The sequence below is a fragment of the Coregonus clupeaformis genome, chromosome 19, assembly GCF_020615455.1.
Source record: "Coregonus clupeaformis isolate EN_2021a chromosome 19, ASM2061545v1, whole genome shotgun sequence".
Taxonomy (NCBI): Eukaryota; Metazoa; Chordata; class Actinopteri; order Salmoniformes; family Salmonidae; genus Coregonus; species Coregonus clupeaformis.
In genome coordinates, this window is record NC_059210.1 from 20,157,323 (window position 1) to 20,181,153 (window position 23,831).

Here is a 23,831-nt window from a genome sequence, read left to right on the forward strand (position 1 = left end):
ATGTATTTACAAAGCACTAGGGTTATTCAACCCTGGTCCTGGAGACCCACAGGGTGTGCAGGCTTTTGTTCCAGCCCAGTAGCAACACTCCTCTACCAACAAATGATGAGTAGAATCAGCTGGAGTCCTGGGTTAGAACTAAAGCGTGCATACCCTGGAGTTAAGATAGGCCTACTTTAAACCAGACACACTAAAACCACACATATAGCATTGCCTTTGGATTTATTAGCATAAATTTAAAAAAGATCAAGCACTCAATAATGCATCTAATTTTGTGGTTCAAAGTCCACAATTGCATATTAATATAACAAATCACTTCTCTTCAGACAGGCGATATGAGCGGGAATGCTACCTAGCACAGAAACACTAACAGTCATTGGCTCAGCTGGAACATAGAAATTGAGTAGGGAGGTTTATGAGAAAGGATAAGGACAAAGTTTCCTCCACAGTAAACAGTAGTGGTTCTTGTTTCCCCAGCCCTAATTCAACCCAACTACAACTCTTCAGTGATTCATTGTGGTTCAGAGTATCTACACAAAACAACACTAATATACAGAAAACATTTTGTACATGACATTATGATTAAAGGTCATGGCAAACCCCTCATCATGGCATGGTGACTAGGGATTCGTTTCGAACCCAAAAGGCACTGCTGTGTTGGTTTGGCTGCGAGGATGATGACTTAAAAACATTATTTCATGACTGAACCATCACAGTTACTCACACCGATCGATGGCCGGCAACTATTTCTAATATAAACAAGGAATCTGGTGTAGGACTAAACACAGGAACATTTTTGAAGAGAACTCAGAAGTTTAAACTGCTAAATACTGTAAAATAATTATGAAGCCTATTCGAAAACATTGGTGGTGGTTTGTTTAACTAGGATAAATGTCATTTTGTGCATATAGGCTAACTCATACCTCTGTTTATAAAGCTAACTATCAGGGCATAGATGAGGCATGGGCACACAAACGATACATCATTGGGAAGAGATGGATCACTATACTGACAACAGAATGAACATTTCAGACAGCAGACCTGTATATTTGACGGATGTAGTTTGGGGACCGATCTTCTCCCATAGGGCTGCAGTCTGAGTGCATACATTTCTGTGTGAACTTTGGCTAAATGGACAGGAAACTACATGTTAGAACAATGTTGTCTCTAGTCATCTGTGCAGTAAGTAGCCTGAGGAATATAATATTAAATAATTAAAGTTTCCCATTTCATTAGCGATCACATTCACGGACGGTTAGTAGTAGGATCTTGTATAGCGGGGTGATAAGTGCAACAGATGGAACTGGCCCCAGGTGCAAGCTTAGGCATCACATCTTGGAGGAGGCAGTGATGGCAGCTGCACCTCCACGGGTGTACACTCTCACAGTGTCCTGTGAGAGAGGGGGAGGGGAGGAGACAAAGGGAGAGAAGGAGATTTGAGGCTATGTCAAACACAATCTTGTTTACGAGGGGTCCTGAGAGAAACAGTCACATATATACTAAACAGAAAGGAATAAGTACAAACAAAAAGTTCTACCTACATAAAATGTGTATGAAACTATTTAGTTAATGCAACTTTAGATTTTTATTAAGGATCTACAATATACCTAAAACCGCTCATGTAAATGATGCAACTATACTTTGATCTTTATTTTTTTCTCCAAATATTTCATTAATTATTCCTACTCACCTGCAATAAGCTGACTCAGATGTGCGAGTGCTTTTCCTATTTTGACTATACTGCATCATTCATGGGGGACGACATGTTTACTGTTGCGTTGTTTACATAAGCTTTAGTGTCTGTTGACAGCAATAAATGAACTTACCTTCTTGGGCTCAGCATTGTTGAGTAGGGACTGGACCCTGTTTCCATAGTCTGCATGCACAGCCATCAAGTTCTGAACCTGGAAAAACAGAGTGAGAGCAGAGAGAGAGGGTCAGAACAGTGTTGTTAGTGATGGCATAATACATTGTTAAACATTACATTGCAAAGATGCCCTTTGTGGTAGTGAGGAAGATGATGCCAACTACACTGCTCAAAAAAATTAAGGGAACACTAAAATAACACATCCTAGATCTGAATGAATGAAATAATCTTATTAAATACTTTTTTCTTTACATAGTTGAATGTGCTGACAACAAAATCACACAAAAATTATCAATGGAAAATCAAATTTATCAACCCATGGAGGTCTGGATTTGGAGTCACCCTCAAAATTAAAGTGGAAAACCACACTACAGGCTGATCCAACTTTGATGTAATGTCCTTAAAACAAGTCAAAATGAGGCTCAGTAGTGTGTGTGGCCTCCACGTGCCTGTATGACCTCCCTACAACGCCTGGGCATGCTCCTGATGAGGTGGCGGATGGTCTCCTGAGGGATCTCCTCCCAGACCTGGACTAAAGCATCCGCCAACTCCTGGACAGTCTGTGGTGCAACGTGGTGTTGGTGGATGGAGCGAGACATGATGTCCCAGATGTGCAAAATTGGATTCAGGTCTGGGGAACGGGCAGGCCAGTCCATAGCATCAATGCCTTCCTCTTGCAGGAACTGCTGACACACTCCAGCCACATGAGGTCTAGTATTGTCTTGCATTAGGAGGAACCCAGGGCCAACCGCACCAGCATATGGTCTCACAAGGGGTCTGAGGATCTCATCTCGGTACCTAATGGCAGTCAGGCTACCTCTGGCGAGCACAAGGAGGGCTGTGCGTCCCCCCAAAGAAATGCCACCCCACACCATGACTGACCCACCGCCAAACCGGTCATGCTGGAGGATGTTGCAGGCAGCAGAACGTTCTCCACAGCGTCTCCAGACTCTGTCACGTCTGTCACATGTGCTCAGTGTGAACCTGCTTTCATCTGAAGAGCACAGGGCACCAGTGGCGAATTTGCCAATCTTGGTGTTCTCTGGCAAATGCCAAATGTTCTGCACGGTGTTGGGCTGTAAGCACAACCCCCACCTGTGGACGTCGGGCCCTCATACCACCCTCATGGAGTCTGTTTTTGACCGTTTGAGCAGACACATGCACATTTGTGGCCTGCTGGAGGTCATTTTGCAGGGCTCTGGCAGTGCTCCTCCTGCTCCTCCTTGCACAAAGGCGGAGGTAGCAGTCCTGCTGCTGGGTTGTTGCCCTCCTACGGCCTCCTCCACGTCTCCTGATGTACTGGCCTGTCTCCTGGTAGTGCCCATGCTCTGGACACTACGCTGACAGACACAGCAAACCTTCTTGCCACAGCTCGCATTGATGTGCCATCCTGGATGAGCTGCACTACCTGAGCCACTTGTGTGGGTTGTAGACTCCGTCTCATGCTACCACTAGAGTGAAAGCACCGCCAGCATTCAAAAGTGACCAAAACATCAGCCAGGAAGCATAGGAACTGAGAAGTGGTCTGTGGTCACCACCTGCAAAACCAGTCCTTTATTGGGGGTGTCTTGCTAATTGCCTATAATTTCCACCTGTTGTCTATTCCATTTGCACAACAGCATGTGAAATGTATTGTCAATCAGTGTTGCTTCCTAAGTGAACAGTTTGATTTCACAGAAGTGTGATTGACTTGGAGTTACATTGTGTTGATTAAGTGTTCCCTTTATTTTTTTGAGCAGTGTATATAACAGCCATGATGACAGTGTGGTGGAGGAGGTTAATTTGAATAGTAATGATGATGGTGATTAAAGAAAACACACACATATATAACATAATTGCTGATCCTAAAGATGATGAAAGTGTTGGACTTAGACAATCTTAATGATGGTGATGACGATGATGAGGACAACTCACCCAGCGTTTCTGGATAAAGACTTGGGCTCCCTTCAGGGCACCAGCCATGTTCTGACAGAGCCTCTGGCGCTCCTCCTCGTTCAGCACCTTAGTGAAGAAGGTACGCACCTGCAATACATATACACACGGTCAGGGCACACACATGAATAAGCATTAATAAACTATTTATAAACTATCAATAAAAGACGTATTTCATTATTTGTAATCATTTATAAACATGTGTAAGCATTATAGTTAATAGGCATTTATCATGTATAATAACAAAGATTTCTTTACAGGGTGTATCATCATTATTGGCCCTGCCAGTGCAGTGCACACAGCTATCTGTGTGTAGTAAATTACCCTCATGTCACATCAGCACAACCCCCTTTACCGGACAGGGAAGACATGAAAATGTTGGGGGAAAGTATGTTGTGTGTTCCTCTTGCAAGTTGTCTTTTTCCCTTGAAGCCGAGCTACCGATTCCAGATCACCGGCTTGATCCCGCCAAGATCTGTCCTCCACGGCGGAAGCTAGCATTCCTCGTTCTGCCTTGCACCACGCGGCGTCAGTGCACATCTCTGAGTCTCCCCTTTTGAGAGTAACTATACAGCTAATTCGCTCCCTTGCATTGGTATTAAGTGTAATGTGTAACTCTTTAGGTTGACGTTCAGTAACTGCATGTTAGAACTGAACCACTACTTGCCTTTTAAATTGCTCACTTCACAACTCATAGTTAATACTCTTTAGCAGTATGCGCCCGTGTTATCTGTTAAGTACAAGCTTGATTGTGCAAACGTTGCTCTATCCAAAATTAGAATATAATTCTCTAGCAATTTGCTGATGAACAAATGATTGAATTCATCATTCTCCTGTATCGATTACCTAACATTATAATTTACCCTGTAACCATTGATTAATTTATAGATGTTTACAATTTTTTATTATTACATTTTACTTGTTTGGGGGGTTTTCTGACACAAAACAAGCTCTAGAAAACTGTACAATTTCACAAATCTGATATTAAGCTCATCAGATATACTGTACCTTCAGGTAAATCAATTGTTACTAGTATTCTCAGTTCTGTCTTATAGTGTTATTGCTAAGATAATTCATAAGTCAGGTATTCTTAACATACCATGTTTGTCTAATAATGGACTGGTGCCCACATTCATAAAATATATTAATTCAAGTATTCTTAAAATACCATGTTTGTCTAATAATGGACTGGTGCCCCCATTCATAAAATATATTAATAACTTGTTTAGTAATAACTTGACCAATATTCCCAACATATGTGTTCTCTACCTGTGTGACGTTATCATCGTCAGCACTGTTGTAGCGGCCCACGTCTGGGGACACCTCAAACTTGGTCTCCACGTGCTGGGGCTGGGTCTCTGGAGCACTGAAGCTGTTGGGGAAGTAGTTGGGAGTGCCAGCCTGGTTGTCGAACATGCACATAGGCCCATCTCGCTGGTAGTTGGCCACACGGGTCCTGAAGGGGCAGTTGACGGGCAGCTGCAGGTAGTTGGCGCCCAGCCGGTGCCGGTGTGTGTCTGGGTAGGAGAACAGACGCCCCTGCAGCATCTTGTCAGGGCTGGGCTCGATGCCAGGGGGCATGTTGCTGGGGTCGAAAGCTAGCTGCTCGATCTCAGCAAAGTAGTTGACAGGGTTTCTGTTGAGCACCAACCTCCCCACAGGAATGAGGGGGTACTCCTTGTGAGACCACACCTGAGTAGTAAGAAAGAGAGAACAGTGTAGCTACCTCGCATGCCAACCAAGGTGCATAGATGTGCAAGACAATTCTATGAAAATGTAGGCTTGCATGACCCCCTATAATGTATTATTTTCACCTAATAATTATCCTGACTAAATAACAGCTATTGAGAATCAGTTGCCAATCATACTACTGCTCACAGATGCTATGACACCATAACAGATCTCAGACCACTGTCAGATCTTTCAGTGGTTATGTGGAGGAAGTTCCCCCTCTAGGGGAAAAGCCAGAGTACTGCAAATGTCGATATTCTGAGAATGTGTTTTTGACTCGAGGTTTAAATGGCTAATAACATAGTACATTTGTAAATTTTTAGTCATTTAGCAGACGCTCTTATCCAAAGCGACTTACAGGAGCAATTAGGGTTAAGTGCCTTGCTTAAGGGCACATCGACAGATTTTTCACCTGGTCGGCTCTTACCCACTAAGCTACCTGCCGCCCTAGTACAAAGACATCAAGTATTTCTGTCACATTCTTCTTTCAAAACCACGGGAACATATTGATCAAATGTTAGGGAGTGGTTCCCACATAATTGAATAGAAGATTATGAGTATTAAAAGCTGCAAAATGTTACTTTTTGGGCGGCCTGACCAAATTCACATTGAAATTGAGTTCTAAAACCGGTCATTCTCATTGAAAGCAAGTCTAAGAAGTGGTAGATCTGTTCTATGTGCGCTACTTCTATGCTGCCCGTTCTTAAGTTTAGTTTTTTCGTATTCTACTTTCGGTTTAGTACACCAGCTTCAAACAGCTGAAAATACAAAATTTTTGGTTACGGAAAATATATATCACAGCGGTTTAGATGGTACAATGATTCTCTACACAATGACTTCTTGTTTTGTCACAAACTTAAATTAGGCAAATGGCGGAGCGATTTCTGCCTATTGCATCTCTATGGTACCTTGGTCAGGTCAAAGGGGTTCCACTGGAACTTCTCTGCCTGCTCAAAGGTCATGACCTGGATGTAAAAGGACCAGGAGGGGAAGTTGCCGTTGGCGATGGCGGTGTAAAGGTCTCGGATGGCGTAGTCCGGGTCGGTGGAAGCCAGGTGCTCGGCATCCTCAGGTTTCATGTTCTTGATGCCCTGGTCGGTCTGAGATGGGAAGGTTGCTATGGGTTACTATGGACCCTGTCCCAATTTTTCCAAATACGTTTCCTTCTGTTCCCACCATTACCCTCTTCAGTTAATTAAGTATAGTCGACTCCTATATCCATTTAAGTGTAGTGCATTTCACTAGTCCTGTACTATTGTGTTCACTACATTATTTTGACTTGTGCTTTGACCTTGTAGTGGAACTTGCAGTAGACGGGCTGACCCTTGGCGTTGACCAGCTTGAAGGTGTGGGAGCCGTAGCCGTTCATGTGGCGGAAGCCGTCGGGCAGACCACGGTCACTGAACAGGAAGGACACCTTCACAGAGACGAGAACAAATAGAAGATCATGAACAAAGGCACATATTCAGTGATTAGCAATTGAGGTATTGTAAGTAGATAATATCTAGAAAAACATAAGTATATAAGCATGATATAATAATAATCTGATCAGAAAAAGGATGCAAAACTATATTTGGCATAGCTAAAAAGTTGATAATGGCATGTTCTTACTAAAACTTGGCTTAGTGTGGGGTGAAATCAGAAAATACAATGTCAGAAATCCATCCATCCATCTATCGTGTGCGTGTGTGTAAAGGTTTGGTTGCGGGTAGAGAGGAGCAGCTACAGCACCTGATGCATACACTCAGGCCGCAAGCTCCAGAAGTCCCACACCATGTCTGGGTCCTTTAGGTGAGTCTGGGGGTTGCGCTTCTGAGAGTGGATGAAGGATGGGAACTGCACAGACAAAGGGATATCAGAGAGATGCGGTAATGGTACATATCATACGGGGAGATGAACTAATGTAGAACACATAATATCCACAAAATATCTTGAACCTTGGTCTCGCACTATATCCTGAATCTTGGCCAGGAGCGTGCACACGTGCAGCCAGACACTACACCCTGAACCTTGGCCACGGCCACACACACACACACTACACCCTGAACCTTGGCCAGGCGCACACAGGCTCAATCTTGACTCACACCTGTCTGGACTCACCAGCATGGCGTCCCTGATAAAGAATATGGGGGTGTTGTTGCCAGTAAGGTCCCAGTTGCCCTCGTCAGTGTAGAACTTGACTGCAAAGCCACGTGGGTCTCTCACTGTGTCGGCTGAGCCCGATTCCCCAGCTACATGAAAATATGACGATAAGAAACTCACAGTTTAAACAAGACATTTACAGATGAAAAAAAAGTGTATTATGACTATTTTATGGTATTTATTCAATGATCTATTTGGATGTTGTAATTGCTGAGTAATTTAAATGTACCCTTTGTTTTGTATCATTTCAAACTCTCAAGAAATGCCAAACAATCCTGAAAAAGCTAATAGAGACCTAGGTCAAGCCAATTCAATAGAAAATAGATTCCAGGGAACTTTAGGTGGGTTCAGGGGGTCCTATACATTTCTAGGACATGCAGGCTAACTATATCAAAGTATTAATCCAGATAGTTTACTCTGAGTTTTTGTATTTTCTTTGGATTCCCAGCTAGTTTTATCCCTGTAACAGCAGTTTTCCCACTGAGGCTTTGGGTCAGGGTTAGTGATGGACACTTGTGCATCAAGGTTACTACACTAAGGACTGCTCTTCACTTGACAGCGTCAATCATGTAGACGGCATCATTTTCTCATGGGGCTCTTACACAACCTTTGTTTGTATTGCTCTGGCAGGGGACAACTGTCCAGGCATCAGTTATGAGAGTGTTACGAGAGCTGTTATAAAAGAGTGTTAAGTTGGTCAAATGTCAGAAGTGAATATGAACTCTGTCAAGGATTCTTCTGATAAGCAAATATTGCTTTTGCAGACAATCATATTTGTAGTCATTGCCTCTAGTTATCGCAAACAAACTAATATTGGTAGCAAATACGTATAATTACATGATACAGTGCTTCTTTACACATGTTCTTGAGGAAACAAATAACTGTGTAAATGTGTTTGTAGCAGTTTTATGGAAAAGCCGGTGGGAGCAACCTCAAAATACAATTTTACCATGTAAGTATTGAGTAAATACCAGGAAAGTATGGGATAAAAAATTAAGTAAATGTAATGTAGGCTAATGTAACCAGCACGAAAGTGGAGAAGCTATCTAGCTATGCAGTGGTGCGTCTTACCCACGGTGGAGAAGCGGATGGCGATGGGTGTGGTCTTTCCCACATGCTCAAACACCTTGGCCTTGCAGTAGCGAGAGATGTCATGTGTCACCTCAAAGTACCCGAACGCTCCTGTGGAGGAAGAGGCAGTACATGGTCAGTTACCGTTTGTATTTTATGTTAGCTAGTTAGGCTAGCTAGTTAGAGATAGACATTTTTGTTCCCTTATCGAAGTTGCCAAAAGAGTCAGTCAGTCATTGAAACCAGATACGTCTCTGCTGTTGCTTAGGGTCGGTTTCCGAGACTAGAGAAGGCACAGCTAGTTAGGCTAACGTTGATTATCACTCCTAATTTAAAACCAATGTATCTTTGTCATTGTAGGCAGTGCAAAACTTAAGGTTACTTGCGTAACCCCGGTTCTCAGAAAATATGAGTACGATGTATCACTATGGAGATTCGCCTGGATCACCAACTCTCGGAAGGACCTATTGTATCAAAAGCATCGGTTGGAGACAGACAGAGTGGCAAATGAGGTGAGCCCCTCACTTCCTTATAAGAAGGCACTCTCCCGCCCTCTGGTCATTCTCAAGCATGCTTCTCTTCCTCGCGCCCTTGCCAGCAGGGGAATTTGGTGCTTAATGAGATATGTCCCAAAAACTGTGCCCAAGAGGTAAACTCCTCTGTAGGAGAGGGCCCTTTCAGGCCCCTCCGAAGGCTGTCAATCTTGCCATTACAAAAATATATAATGTTGCACAATGAGCGACGAGCATAACACCCTTGCCTGAGCTCTCGTTCAATCCAAGTAGATGTCCAACGCACATACGACCGAGGAAGACGACAGGTGAAAAGCCTTAGGCTCCAAGGTGCGACAATAAGAAAATGTCGACCTAGGCCAAAGGATGAGGTACATTAACCTGAAGAACCCCTGGGCACACTGCGAGTGCGAACAGTGGCTGGTAGAGCACAGTCTACACACTCGCTTAGGGGTGCCAAGGGCTGTAGCAAAGCCAAATAATATTACAGCTTCACACTGCTATGAAAGTATATTAAGCACTATAGACATGTCCCAGGACTAGCTAAAGGCTTAGAGACTGGCACTCTTCCAAGAATTGCGGGCCTGTCTTTTATTTATTTTTTCTCAACGCAGTATTCCTACTACTGGGAAGTAGAACAGCTATGTAACTGGTATGTCTTGGCCCTGCTCCATGGAGGAGGGTTGTCAAGAGCGAAGATATATCCCCAGCCTCTTGCTCCCAACTGATGGGGAGGCAGAGTAGGCAGTGGCTCGGCTGTGTGAACCAATCTCAGTAAAAAATGATTTTCTGAGGTTCTGACGCCTGGCAAGTGCGCCGTCCTCACTCAGCCCTTTCTCCCACCAGCGATAGGCACATGGTACAACCACAGCCTTAAAAATGGCACTACGGGAGGCACAGAGGTTTAAGTCTGTAACCATACAGAGCTCCTCCCAAGCATCTGGATCTAGGGTGTCTGAGTCCAGTTGTTTCCCCACCTCCTCCATTAGCTCAGCATGATAAGCAAACAATAAAAAGGTCACATTGAGAGCCGATTGCTTGGGCAGAGCCAAAATGGAGGCAGTAAAGCGCACCGTCTTTCTAGCGAGTGAGGTGCTAGTGTCGTTAGTAACACGGCGCGAGGGGCTGAGGTGCTAAGCCAGTGACGGCTCCACCGTGGGAGGGTTACCAAACCTAAATTCCTCCATATTGTGCATGTCCAGGCTTGGGGTGCCCCTTGCAAGAATCTTGCTGGTGAGGGGTTTGTCCCACGAGCTCTTAGCTTCCCTGAGGCATGTGGTTACCGCGGTGAGTTGCTTTACCGGGGCTGTATGAGACAGGAGTCTCTTCTCGTCGTATAGGTCTCTTAATGGGCCGCTTGCAGACACGGAGGAGCCCAAACTCCTATGGAGTAGGGGTGGCTTTTCTGCTCTCGTGGCCGTCAGACCCGCGGTTCTGAGAAGGCGGGAGAAAAAGGGTCATCACCACCCAGCTCCTGAGCCATCGAGGATATCTGTGAGATTAATCCCATCGTCATCCCTAGGCTTGCCTCCCCTGACACTATATCGTAAGATAGTGAGGGGAAGGAGTCGAGGCTATCCATGACCACGCCCCAACTGGGCTAGGTTGCGGGGTGCTGAGCCTCAGCTTTCGCTGTCGGCTTGGAGGCGAAAGGGGCTATCAAGATAGACGCTCGTTTAAACCTCCTCAGAGTGCCTCTTGGGTGTGCTCACAGGACTCTGGGTCATCGAGCGCCTCTTGGGCATGTTCCTTTCCCAGGCAATTGATGCATAGAGGGTGGGCATCCTTCCCTGCAATCATGGAATCGCAAGTGCAAGAACGTGGGGGTTCGAGTGCTAGGCTCGTCCTGGGATACGAGAGGCCATTTTGAGGAACAAGGCTTGCTTGGAGGAAAAAGCAAACGCCTGTTGTAAGAACAACGAGTAGACTGCGTAGGCTAGCAAGTTAGAAGCCTTGCGGCTGGTGGCTAGCAAACGGTAGCATGTGTAAACAGTTAGAAGCTAGCTAGTTGGAAGCCTTGCGGCTAATAGTAAGCAATAATGAGCACAGTAGAATGCAATAACCATTAGGCTAGTGGGGCATTAGCTAGCAGCAGAGTTAGCCTGCAGGTAGTGTGCTCCCATGACAGAAGGAGCCGTGAGGCTGAGAAGGATGAACGTTAAGCTAGACGAGAGAAGGGAGCTAGAAATTCTACCGTGTTGTAGGTAGGTAAGGTATGCTAGTGAGGTTAGCTTGCATCTCAGTGAGCTAGCCAAGTTAGACTTGCAGCGTGGGCTAACAGTCTCAATAGCTAGCCGTGAAGCTAGCAACCAACGGAGACTGAAAAGTAGAAAATGAATTTCTACACAAAGCAAAAACCATTCGGTCAGTACTAAACCTCTCGAAAGGGTCTGAAGATCTACGGTCGGCAGTGATTGCCTTCATGGTTCGCTTGTAAGCAGTTAAGTAGGAAAACAAGGATCAATCATGCAGAGGAGAGCTAGAGAGTAATGCTCTTCACAAGCAAGAATCACCACAGGGCGGGAGAGTAGCTCCTTAAAAGGAAGTGAGGGGCTCACCTCATTCGCCACTACCTACCTGTTTCTAACAGACGCTTTTGACAGGTTCTTCCGAGAGTTGGTGACCTTGGCGAATCCCCATAGTGATACATCAAAACGAATATATGAAAGAGAACCACTGAACTTGTCATTAGACAAAATGAGCTGAGGTTATATTCAACTTCACAAACAAATATGCTGCCTTCACCATGTCGTGTACACATTCCTTGGAAGATTAGTGAGTAAACACCTGCTAAGAAAGCCATTCATGTGGTGCACTTTACCCCTTCTGTAGAGTGGGCCAACAGATCGTCACATGATCATGGTCTTTATAATGTTAGACTGGAGAGCCGCTTACAGTTGGCTTTTTGGTGTTGACCCAAAATTAGGCCCACAATTGATAGCTAGATGTCTAGGCAAGGGCAGTGGTTCCCCTACCATTACGTGAAGCTCCACTCTTAAGAAATCTAGTGGCATCTGACGGTCTTTCCAGCTCTGTCATTTTTGCCCGTCTTTAAACAATTACTGAGAAATACACTGAACAAAAATATAAAACGCAACATCTAATGTCTTGGTCCCATGTTTCATGAGCTGAAATAAAAGATCCCAAAATTGTGCCATACGCACAAAAAGCGTATTTCTCTAAATTTGCCAGAAATTTGTTTACATCCTTGTTAGTGAGCATTTCTCCTTTGCCAAGATAATCCATCCACCTGACACATGTGGCATATCAAGAAGCTGATTAAACAGCATGATCATTACACAGTTGTACCTTGTGCTGGGGACAATAAAAAGCCACTAAAATGTGCAGTTTTGTCATGCTGACTGCAAGAATGTCCACCAGAGCTGTTGCATGTTCATTTCTCTACCATAATCCACCTCCAACGTAATTTTTGAGAATTTGGCAGTACATCCAACCGGCCTCACAACCGCAGACCACGTGGGTGGCGTTGTGTTGGCGAACGGTTTGCTGATGTGAACGTTGTGAACAGAGTGCCCCATGGTGGAGGTGGGGTTACGGTATGAGCAGGCATAAGCTACGGACAACGAACACTTTTGGTCATGTAATGTATCTGTGACCAACAGATGCATATCTGTATTCCCTGTCATGTGACTTATTTCCTTATATGAACTGTAACTAAGTAAAATATTTGAAATTGCTGCATGTTGCGATTATATTTCTGTTCAGTATATATTGCATTAATGCCAATCAGTGCCAGTCTGTTAAATTCATTGGTAGTGCTGGACACCCACCGCCTCCCTTGGCGTGCACCACCCTCTCTGGGATGCGCTCACGGTCGAAGTGTGCCATCTCGTCAATGAACGGGGTGTCCTGCACCAGGAGGGGCCCCTGGGGACCTGCTGTCATTATATTCAGCTTGTCCCCTACCGGGTGACCAGCCCCCGTGGTCAGGGTGTCTGGCCTCTGAAGGGAAAGCAATGAAATAGACATTATACATAATGAAGACATTGAATGATCATCTGCTTAATTCATGCAATTGTTACAATTCAATATGGGCCCGATTCAGACTTAGGAAATGTACGACTTTCCTACGCATGCCTTATCTAAGCACTTCTCAATAGTTTGTATTCAAACTTACCTTATGCAGGTGCGTAACGGGCTTTGCAGGTGTGGTTCCCTTGCGCACTCGGAATACATGTTTTATTTTTTAACCCCCTTTTCCTCCCCAATTTCATGATTATGAACTTGTCTCATCGCTGCAACTCCCCAATGAGCGGTGAAGGTCGAGTCATGCGTCCTCCGAAACATGACCCGCCTAATTGCGGTTCTTAACACCCACTCGCTTAACCTGGAAGTCAGCTGCACCAATGTGTCGGAGGAAACACCATTCAACTGACGAGCGAAGTCAGCCTGCAGGCATCCGGCCCGCCACAAGGAGTCGCTAGAGCGCGATGAGCCAATTAAAGCCCCCCCAGCCAAACCCTCCCCTAACCCGGACGACGCTGGGCCAATTGTGCGCCGCCCAATGGGACTCCCGGTCACGGCCGGTAATGATCGAATCCCAGGCTGTAGTGACACCGCAACACTGCGATGCAGTGCCTTATACCGCTGCGCCACTCGGGAGGCCGGAATACATTTAATTCAACCGCTGAAAACCCTCCCACTTGCTGGCCAACAGATTTCTCAAGGAGTTTTCATAAAATAGGGCTTTCAGTACACGTATCTAAAGCCATTAGAATTTTCACGACAGATTTAGTAAATATGTGGAGAGAACTGTTCAGAATATTAGGGATAAATGAAAGAAAGCCATTGGCCTATTCGTCTCCTTTTGAGCACCAATAGACTTTAAAATACTCTGACCTTGTATATTATTTAGGGTTAGGAAAATATTTATGAATAGTAAAAACTGGTTTGGAGAGCCTTTACGCACAAAATATATTGGTGAATCAAGAATTGTGGTTTGATTAATCCTGAAAAGTTCCCATATTCAATTGTTCAAACAAATACTGGAAGGTCAGAAAAGTGTACAATAGTGATTTAACAGTAGTTTATATAGTAGTCTATAAATCTACCCTAATAATCCTCACTAATCATGGAATGGTCCAGTCGACGTGAAACACACGCCAGCCTCCAGGTTTAAACTGCTGAAGTTAAATAAGAAAGCAACTGATTTGTTTCCTTGCCCGTTTCGGCAGCCTCCCAAAACTTCCATCTGACATTCTAGAATTTAGACGACAGTCTTCAGCAAATTCTCTTCTAACCAGTGATATAAAAATTTATTCTCAGATTCAGTGTGGCCTTTGAATAGTGTTAGTTTAAACAGCGCAAACACCCCAAATGTTAGCCCCTGCTTTATTGATTTCAAATTGATATTGGTTCTCTGCTGTGTGGCTCAGTGGTCAGTACATTGATGAGAAGTTGGACACGAACACCCATGTCATGGCTCGTTGCAGTGATGTATGAAAGCGTGTTCATAGACGTCCAACAATCTGTTAACGCCACGTATGGGTGTTTGATAGCTCGCGCTTTGTACTTGCAGAGCTATCATTGTACAATTTCTCCATCCGGGTCGTCGCGGTTTCTGCAACATGGCATCTTGTAGTCTGGTTCTAGATATGCCATCAGGGCATTGAAGCAGACATCCTTCACAATTGACAATGGCTGAATATCAAAAACATACATAGACAAAGACAATCCTATAAATTAAAATGGCCAATTTGGATACAATCAATTAGCTTAATTCCTCAGATATCAAATTATATTTCAACAAAAATAATGTTGCAGGAATGCTAATCTTATCGGTTTCTAACAGAAATTAGATCAGAACAATCCGAGATGGTGGGTGTTGAAATCCTCTTTCTTGTGCTTTTTGGAGGTGTAACCGACCCTTCTGTAATCAGTGCAGTGATTTTCTCACTCCATCCCTTATCGCACTTCTTTCGGTTTGGGTCTCAAGGTGCCTCCCTTTCCAGGCAGTTCGCGCAAGATTGACTTCAAAATTGGACCTCTGTCAATATCCTGAGGACATCGGGAAATGCCTTCAAAACCGGCCACTAGTGGCAACAGTGAGCGCTATTACCATCCAGTAGGCTTGGGTATTGCTAGGGCGTTGAGGACAGGGGTCCAATGACTCCGGATCTGAAGGTTGCGTGTTCAATCCCAGTGGTAAGCAACCCCCCCCAAAAAATGTATACCCTATTCCAAACCTTAACCATTTGGAATGAATGCCTAAACTTGATGTTTTAACCCTATTCAAAACCTTAACGTTTGGAGAAACGGAACGATGCTGAGCAGGAGGAGTTAACCCAGGGTGTCAAACACTTTAAATTGGAAGTTTCTAGAAACATGGATAAACAGCAGAATTTGAAGTGAATTTGGTAAAGAAGTGAGATCTTGTTTCCCTTTCAGATGGTTAAGCATTGCATCTGCATTCCCGGTGTATCTTAATTCCACCTTGCAAAGTTTGCATTTCACCACCACCTCATTTATCTTCTCAAAGTATTGCCATACAGGACTTCGCTGCTGTCACTTCCCTGTCTCACACTCTGCAATTTTTCCAAATATTAACGACGATGACGTGCAGAACACTTTATATCCTTGCCAAATAATTTGTTTGATGCATATCTCCTCCTACAAACGTTACAGCATTGTTGCGTTAGGTATTTTATTTTTACCTTTATGAAGATGATGTTTGTGGTAGTTTTGTAATAACAGCACTGCAATTTAAATTTTGTGGGGGGAAAACAAAAACATTGTTTTTCAGTTAGGGATTTTCTCTAAACGTTAACCATCCCAATTTAATTTAAAACATTCACACCCCTAACATGTGTAGGTAGTACATTTGATGTATTTTATGTTTTCAATATATATCAAAACAGTTTCTGCATATTTATTGATTTGGACACTTATTTATCAAAAGTTCTTGTCAACGGGAAGCAGCGACAGCATAATTTTCATTGTATGCTTTAGGAATATAAATGGAACTTTCAAGATTAATTTCCAATAGTATTCTACTTAATTAGGTAAAAACTGCTGAGTCCAGAAATGTGATGCTATTTATTTTGATGATCTACCAGAAATCCATAGATACAGAACAAAAAGACTGAACGACTGGGTCGTGTCTCTAGCAACCGAACGACCAGCCGGCTTGGGTCGCAACACTAGATTTGTGTCGGGACTATCTTGTGGAAGGATGAAATAGTATGAATAAATGAATCAAAATAACATTAATCAAAATATGTCAATCATTATTTGAATATGTTGGTAACCCGTTGTATAAAAGTGATAATGCCCTTGAAGCCGGTGTTTGGAGGATATATTGGCAATATATCCTCCAAACACCAGCTTCTCAGGCATTAACACTTAAATAAGGAATTCCCCTCGACCACAAATAGGGGAAAACAAACATTCTTTCCTATTGACCCCCATTGTAAAAGAGGCAACTTCGTTGTTGATTTTTTTATTATACAGAAATAAAACATACCGAAAAGCTGCTGTGTTGTTTCAATGTACATGTAGCCAGGTCAAAAAAACCTTTCCTATGGTTTGCAATGCTTCCACGTAGGGAAATTGCGCCTGCGACAAGAGCCCTGTGGCTTCAGGCTGATCGGCGTGGGAGAGTGGTAAATGTGGGGACGCGGTCCAAGTAGGCTACACGTAGCTACAGTGGGGAAAAAAAGTATTTTGTCAGCCACCAATTGTGCAAGTTCTCCCACTTAAAAAGATGAGAGAGGCCTGTAATTTGCATCATAGGTACACGTCAACTATGACAGAAAAATGAGATTTTTTTTCTCCAGAAAATCACATTGTAGGATTTTTAATGAATTTATTTGCAAATTATGGTGGAAAATAAGTATTTGGTCAATAACAAAAGTTTCTCAATACTTTGTTATATTCCCTTTGTTGACAATGACACAGGTCAAACGTTTTCTATAAGTCTTCACAAGATTTTCACACACTGTTGCTGGTATTTTGGCCCATTCCTCCATGCAGATCTCCTCTAGAGCAGTGATGTTTTGGGGCTGTCGCTGGGCAACACGGACTTTCAACTCCCTCCAAAGATTTTCTATGGGGTTGAGATCTGGAGACTGGCTAGGCCACTCCAGGACCTTGAAATGCTTCTTACGAAGCCACTCCTTCATTGCCCGGGCGGTGTGTTTGGGATCATTGTCATGCTGAAAGACCCAGCCATGTTTCATCTTCAATGCCCTTGCTGATGGAAGGAGGTTTTCACTCAAAATCTCACGATACATGGCCCCATTCATTCTTTCCTTTACACAGATCAGTCGTCCTGGTCCCTTTGCAGAAAAACAGCCCCAAAGCATGATGTTTCCACCCCGATGCTTCACAGTAGGTATGGTGTTCTTTGGATGCAACTCAGCATTCTTTGTCCTCCAAACACGACGAGTTGAGTTTTTACCAAAAAGTTCTATTTTGGTTTCATCTGACATTCTCCCAATCCTCTTCTGGATCATCCAAATGCACTCTAGCAAACTTCAGACGGGCCTGGACATGTACTGGCTTAAGCAGGGGGACACGTCTGGCACTGCAGGATTTGAGTCCCTGGCGGCGTAGTGTGTTACTGATGGTAGGCTTTGTTACTTTGGTCCCAGCTCTCTGCAGGTCATTCACTAGGTCCCCCCCGTGTGGTTCTGGGATTTTTGCTCACCGTTCTTGTGATCATTTTGACCCCACGGGGTGAGATCTTGCGTGGAGCCCCAGATCGAGGGAGATTATCAGTGGTCTTGTATGTCTTCCATTTCCTAATAATTGCTCCCACAGTTGATTTCTTCAAACCAAGCTGCTTACCTACTGCAGATTTAGTCTTCCCAGCCTGGTGCAGGTCTACAATTTTGTTTCTGGTGTCCTTTGACAGCTCTTTGGTCTTGGCCATAGTGGAGTTTGGAGTGTGACTGTTTGAGGTTGTGGACAGGTGTCTTTTATACTGATAACAAGTTCAAACAGGTGCCATTAATACAGGTAACGAGTTAAATAATAAGTTACAGGTCTGTGAGAGCCAGGAATCTTGCTTGTTTGTAGGTGTCCAAATACTTATTTTCCACCATAATTTGCAAATAAATTCATAAAAAATCCTACAATGTGATTTTCTGGAGAAAAAAAATCTAAATTTGTCTGTCATAGTTGACGTGTACCTATGATGAAAATTACAGGCCTCTCTCATCTTTTTAAGTGGGAGAACTTGTACAATTGGTGGCTGACTAAATACTTCTTTCCCCCACTGTATGTGTGTGGAAAACATTTCATCATAGGTAAGACATTAAACTTGTTTAGTACAGCCAATTTGTAACTCCACTCAATACTTGTAGCTGTGTAGTCCATTTGTGATGTTGATCTTGGTTAGCTTAATGTTCCGGTCGGTAGCTAGCACTCACAAGTGGCCGCTAGCATCATCATGAAAAGGGGCATGAGGGAAGCCCTACAATATTACATTTTTCTAAGTAGTGAGAATGCTTGGGAGCAGGTAATGTTGAAAAGTAATCTTTAGACATGTACTTTTCTTAATTGTAATTGACTAAAACAGCCAGACAAAAATAAAATAATCATTTGAAACAGGTAAAGTTTTTGCTGTGAGCCAATGGGGTAACCTAGGTAAACCCAGGTTGTTTTCCCCACAGGCGGGCAGGGTCGACTGGGTCTATTGATTCAAAACATTATCACAGTCATGTACGGGAGTAAACCCTAGCTCATAGAGATCCTATATTCCTAATTATATGCCTTAGTTTGCCTTGCCATGACTTTACGAATTCTTCTTAGCCATAAGAATCCAACACGATGTTCATTACATTCTCTCTCTAGTCAGAACAGCAAAGCCTAATATGGGAGGGTACTCCTAATTATTCCAAATGACAAATCGAAAAGACTGAAATACAGCTAGTTTAATAAAACTGCCCGCTAGGATAGCTAATGCTAAGGCAACACTTCCGGTAGCTATTCACCCCAACGCTAGGCATCGCTTTTTTGTGGAATCCAATGCATTGGCTGCTACAGCATTAGCTAGCCTAGCATGCTGACAAAAAATACAATTACATTAAAAACTAGCAGCATTTCAATCTTTTTGATTTGTCAGTTGGGATAATTAGGACTACAGTATGATCTCCCATCCCTTGACTGAGGTACATTTTCTGTGCCATCTCGTGCCAGCCTGGTCTCAGACTAGACGTAACATAGTAAATGTAAATCCGGGACACTCAAATTGGTATGATGTTACATTTGGTATGGTTACACAAGACAGATGTTACTTAACTAACCCTTTAACCTAACTCCTAAATGTAACCTTAACCCCTAGCCTAACTATCGTTGGCCAACTAGCAAATTAGTAACATATAATATATTTTGCAAATTTGTAACATATAAAAGAGGCAGAGCTGGGGTGTACATGCGCCATGTCGGAATCCGGGAGAAAGAGAGCGCGCTTGTTTGAAATGGAAAAGAATCACAGTAGCTATTGATAAAGAAGAACATCAAGACGAAGCAGCTGATTTACAAGTGGGATGCGCTGTTGAGCGCTACATCCCGAGGGGTTCGTGATGATTGTATGGAGATTGTGACAGCCGATTAAATGGCGTCCCTTAACAAGGCAAGAACAAGATGTATGTCAGGAGAAGTGCAGTATTATCATAAGGAGAGTTATACTTGGAATACAGAGGAGGAATGGAAGGAGAAAAGAGAGGGAGGAAGGAAGAGGGTGAGCTTGAGTCAGTTAAAAATGGCGGGAATAGGGTGGCGTGAGTGGAAAAACAGTCTGTTCTTTTGAGTTTTGATGTTGAGTCTTTGTCCGACAAAGTGATGTTAGGATATAGAAGTTATCCTGTACAAGCTTTTGTGGCGAATACATTACGTTGTTACAGGTGTCAAGCTTATGGGCATGTTGCAGCAGCGTGTAGAGGGAGGTTCCTAGGTGTGAGAAGTGTGCAGAAGGGCATGAGACAAAATAATGCGTAGCATTGGGGAAAGTAGTGGTATGTGTTAATTGTAAGGGTGCCCATGGGGCTGGGGATCAGAAATGGCCCCTGCGAGAGAGGCAGGTTGAGGTTTCCAGGGTTAGATTAGTGCAGAAGTTGTCATATGCTGAGGCAGTGAATAAAGTAGAGGAAGATGGGTCAAGGGGGAGGGATCCTGAGAGAAGTGGTGTGAGTAGTAGATCTGTACCGGTACAGAGGGATAAACCAACAAGTGATATATGTTTCAGTAAGATTGGATTTTTGGCATTTATAGCAATGGTTATCAAATGTACTGCAGGGATGGAACGTAAGTCGCAGAAAATAGAGGTTGCGGTGGCAGCTGCAGAGAGGTATTTGGGTGTGCGAGACTTGACATCAGAAGAGTTACAGGGTGTGTTAGGTGGTGTCCCATCCTTTCAGGCTGTTGGCCCGATGTAGGACTAAATAGATTTAGATAGTGGAGTATGGTTTTTATTTTTTGTGAGTGTAGTGTTATATGGTAGGGTATTCGTTTTTTTATTTTATTTTAAAGCAAAGTATAAGGGCGTTATACTCCAGTCTAGTAGGCGGCGGTAATGCAACATTTATTGGATGCCAACCGCCGTTAAACCTCACCGAAGAAGTAGTAACATACATACATATATATTAAATACGAATTGGAATTCGTAACATGTCATATGAAATGGGTGATTGACATCCACAAATTAATACATACAGTACGAAAGGTAACATATCATACTAAATGAAGTTGCTCGCACCGGCTCCGCGGTGTCCTGATCGTGGTATAGCCGCGTTCCGACTAGAGAGAATGTAATGAACGTCTAATCGGATTCTTGTGGCTAGAATTCTAAAAATTTAAAGCAGTGTTGCCAACTTAACGACTTCGTCGCTATATTTAGCGAGTATTCAGATCCCTCTAGCGACAAATTTTCAAAAAAGATTGACTAGCGACAAATCTAGCGACTTTTTCTGGTGTTATTGGAGACTGACGTGAAAGCATGTATCGTTCTTACTCTTCTCAACGAGCAGTGGGTGCTGCCGTGGGCCCCACCACAGTCCCAAAGCACTCACAGGCGGCCCAGTCCTCACGCAACGGTCCCTCCCAGCTGCAGTCAGAGCAGGAGATGTTCACCCCTCCCAGTCCAGACTGCAATTGAATCGCGCATGCGGGAAGCAGCCTCTGGCTGATCCCGCCCTGCCTTACATTCAGGGCGGGATGTAAATGTACAACTTTATTTTTTTAAAGAATTGACAGAAGAAAGTTAATTTGTAGTTCTAAACATATTTAGATTGTTTTTTTACCTCTCCCACGACGTTATTCCTCTCTCCTACAGTGTCCATCACAATTACATGCACATGGCCAATAACGCATATTAGGTGATGACGTCATTTAGCGACTTTTAGGACAGCCAATAGCTACTTTCTTTGCTGAGGAGTTGGCAACACCATGAATTCAAGACAGCTCAACCTGCATGTGCTAAGCGAACAAACTAGCTAACAGCAGCAATCGGCTAGCAGGCGGCTAACAATTCCTAACCCCCTCCACGACCAGAAATGAATACAATTAAAACACAAATGTGCGTTCTTTGTAAGAAATGTTGTGGGATTGCATAGTGCCATGGTTCTTAAATTATAGTAAAGGTCGAGCCTGGAGCCACAAATGGGACCCTGGACGACCTCTCACCCATTTCACAACAAACTCCCCTCGTTTCAACTGCGCAACATTATCGTCGCGTCTATATAAATTACGCATCGAAATGGACAAACCTGAGCGCTTCGGCCCGCTTTCCATAGCTTCATTTGATCGGTTGCTTTCCCTCTATCCTCAGCCATCTTGAAGGCAGAACTTTAAACCACAAATGCGTGCTAGCAAGCTAAATAGAAGAGTTTGTGTACTTTGTACGGCTTGGCTCCTCCTCCTTGGCTAATGGAGTATTCATTCCGCCGATTCTGTTGCAAAACGTTTCTTAAATGTAACGTAACGGGGAGGGACTTAACATCATTTTTCCAATAGAAACTCTCGTTTTAGTTTGGCCTAATGACCTAGCTAGTTTAGTAGACTGCTAGACTGGATGACCTAGCTAGCTAGCTACTTTTGGACCAAAGGGCAACAAAGGGAGAGATAAAGGGAAAGAAGCAGGGAGAGAACAAAATCATAGATAACATTGAACAAAGACGTTAAACCAGGCCATTTGTTGCATTTCTTATATTTCAAACAATGTTTACACAATACACATATTTGGTGGCACATTCATAACAAGTGCTAAACAAGTACATGCATGGCATTGATCACAAAATGCAAATGCTCACTGTAGGCTAAATGAAAATATTGCTTCAATAATGAATTTGGCACAGTAGGAAATATTGTATCACATTGTTGATTGTGGAATGCAAAGGAGTGGCAAGGAGTGGTTGCCCAGATGCAGCATTTAACAAGCTTCTTGTTAGAATTTTTGTTGAGGTTATTGAGTGACAATACTGTATTTTTGTGCCTTAAATGCATGGTTAGTTTAGCAATGAATGAATTAAAATCACATTCGCCAGGTAATAAGGGCGATCTGACCTGTTTATACAATGCAAGGGGAGGTCACTTGTTAATTCACATTCTGTTGTACAAACATTATTATTGCCAAACTGTTACACAAAGCAAATAAAGGTCTTCATTGCATCCCCTCACAATGCAACCAAGTGAAATAATCAGTTACATCCAAGTCAACAGTAATGGTTGTCGAGGTAATCATCGATAAAGCCCATTTTAGTATTTGATGCATTCACCCAGATAACGTGGTGCTCTTACTCCAAAAGTGAGTCCAGAAGGTTATGTTTAGCAGTTTAAAGCACATAGAGGATAACATGTGTAAAACTGACCACTAAATGCATCCACAAACAATTATTACACGTTTATAAGGGCTACGTAAGCATGACATATGGCTTCATTGTGGAATCCATTGGATGACATTCCTTTTATGACATACCAAGAATAAATCGATCTACTGAATTAATATTCACCTGATAATGTGTTTGTGTAACTGTAGTATTGGCTTTTTATGATTATGAATATGCAATGAAAGTGCAGATGCACTAATTACCAACATAATAACATAATAATACATATTTGAATGAATAAATATATATATTTGAATGAATAAAACAAAAACAAAGCAGTTGTACATTATTTACATTCCTAACAATGACATTGCAACTTGTATTGCATTCATTATGATACAAATAGTAAAATGCAACAAGTTATAGTACCTACACTACCAGTCAAAAGCTTGGACACACCTACTCACTCAAGGGTTTTTCTTTACATTGTAGAATATTCGTGAAGACATCAATGTTAAACAAATCTAAATATATGTTATATTTGAGATTCTTCAAATAGCCACCTTGATGACAGCTTTGCACACTCTTGGCATTCTCTTAACCAGCTTCATGAGGTAGTCATCTGGAATGCATTTCAATTAACAGGTGTGCCTTCTTAAAAGTTAATTTGTGGAAATTATTTCCTTCTTAATGCGTTTGAGCCAATCAGTTGTGTTGTGGGGGGGGGGTATACAGAAGATAGCCCTATTTGGTAAAAGACCAAGTCCATATTATGGCAAGAGCAGCTCA

General features: G+C 43.1%; 1 protein-coding gene across 1 annotated transcript; it reads right to left on the bottom strand.

The window, feature by feature from the left end:
* Positions 1–205: 205 nt before the first annotated feature.
* Positions 206–22,143, bottom strand: cat (catalase). The gene is made up of 11 exons (XM_041837642.2): positions 21,984–22,143; positions 13,047–13,218; positions 8,744–8,854; positions 7,631–7,761; positions 7,262–7,366; positions 6,822–6,947; positions 6,439–6,630; positions 5,069–5,491; positions 3,782–3,889; positions 1,827–1,904; positions 206–1,391 (listed from the first exon to the last, which is right to left on the bottom strand). The coding sequence occupies exons 1-11, from the start codon at positions 22,047–22,049 to the stop codon at positions 1,329–1,331; spliced, it is 1,575 nt and encodes a 524-aa protein (XP_041693576.1). The 5' UTR covers positions 22,050–22,143; the 3' UTR covers positions 206–1,328.
* Between the last annotated feature and the right edge of the window lie 1,688 nt (positions 22,144–23,831).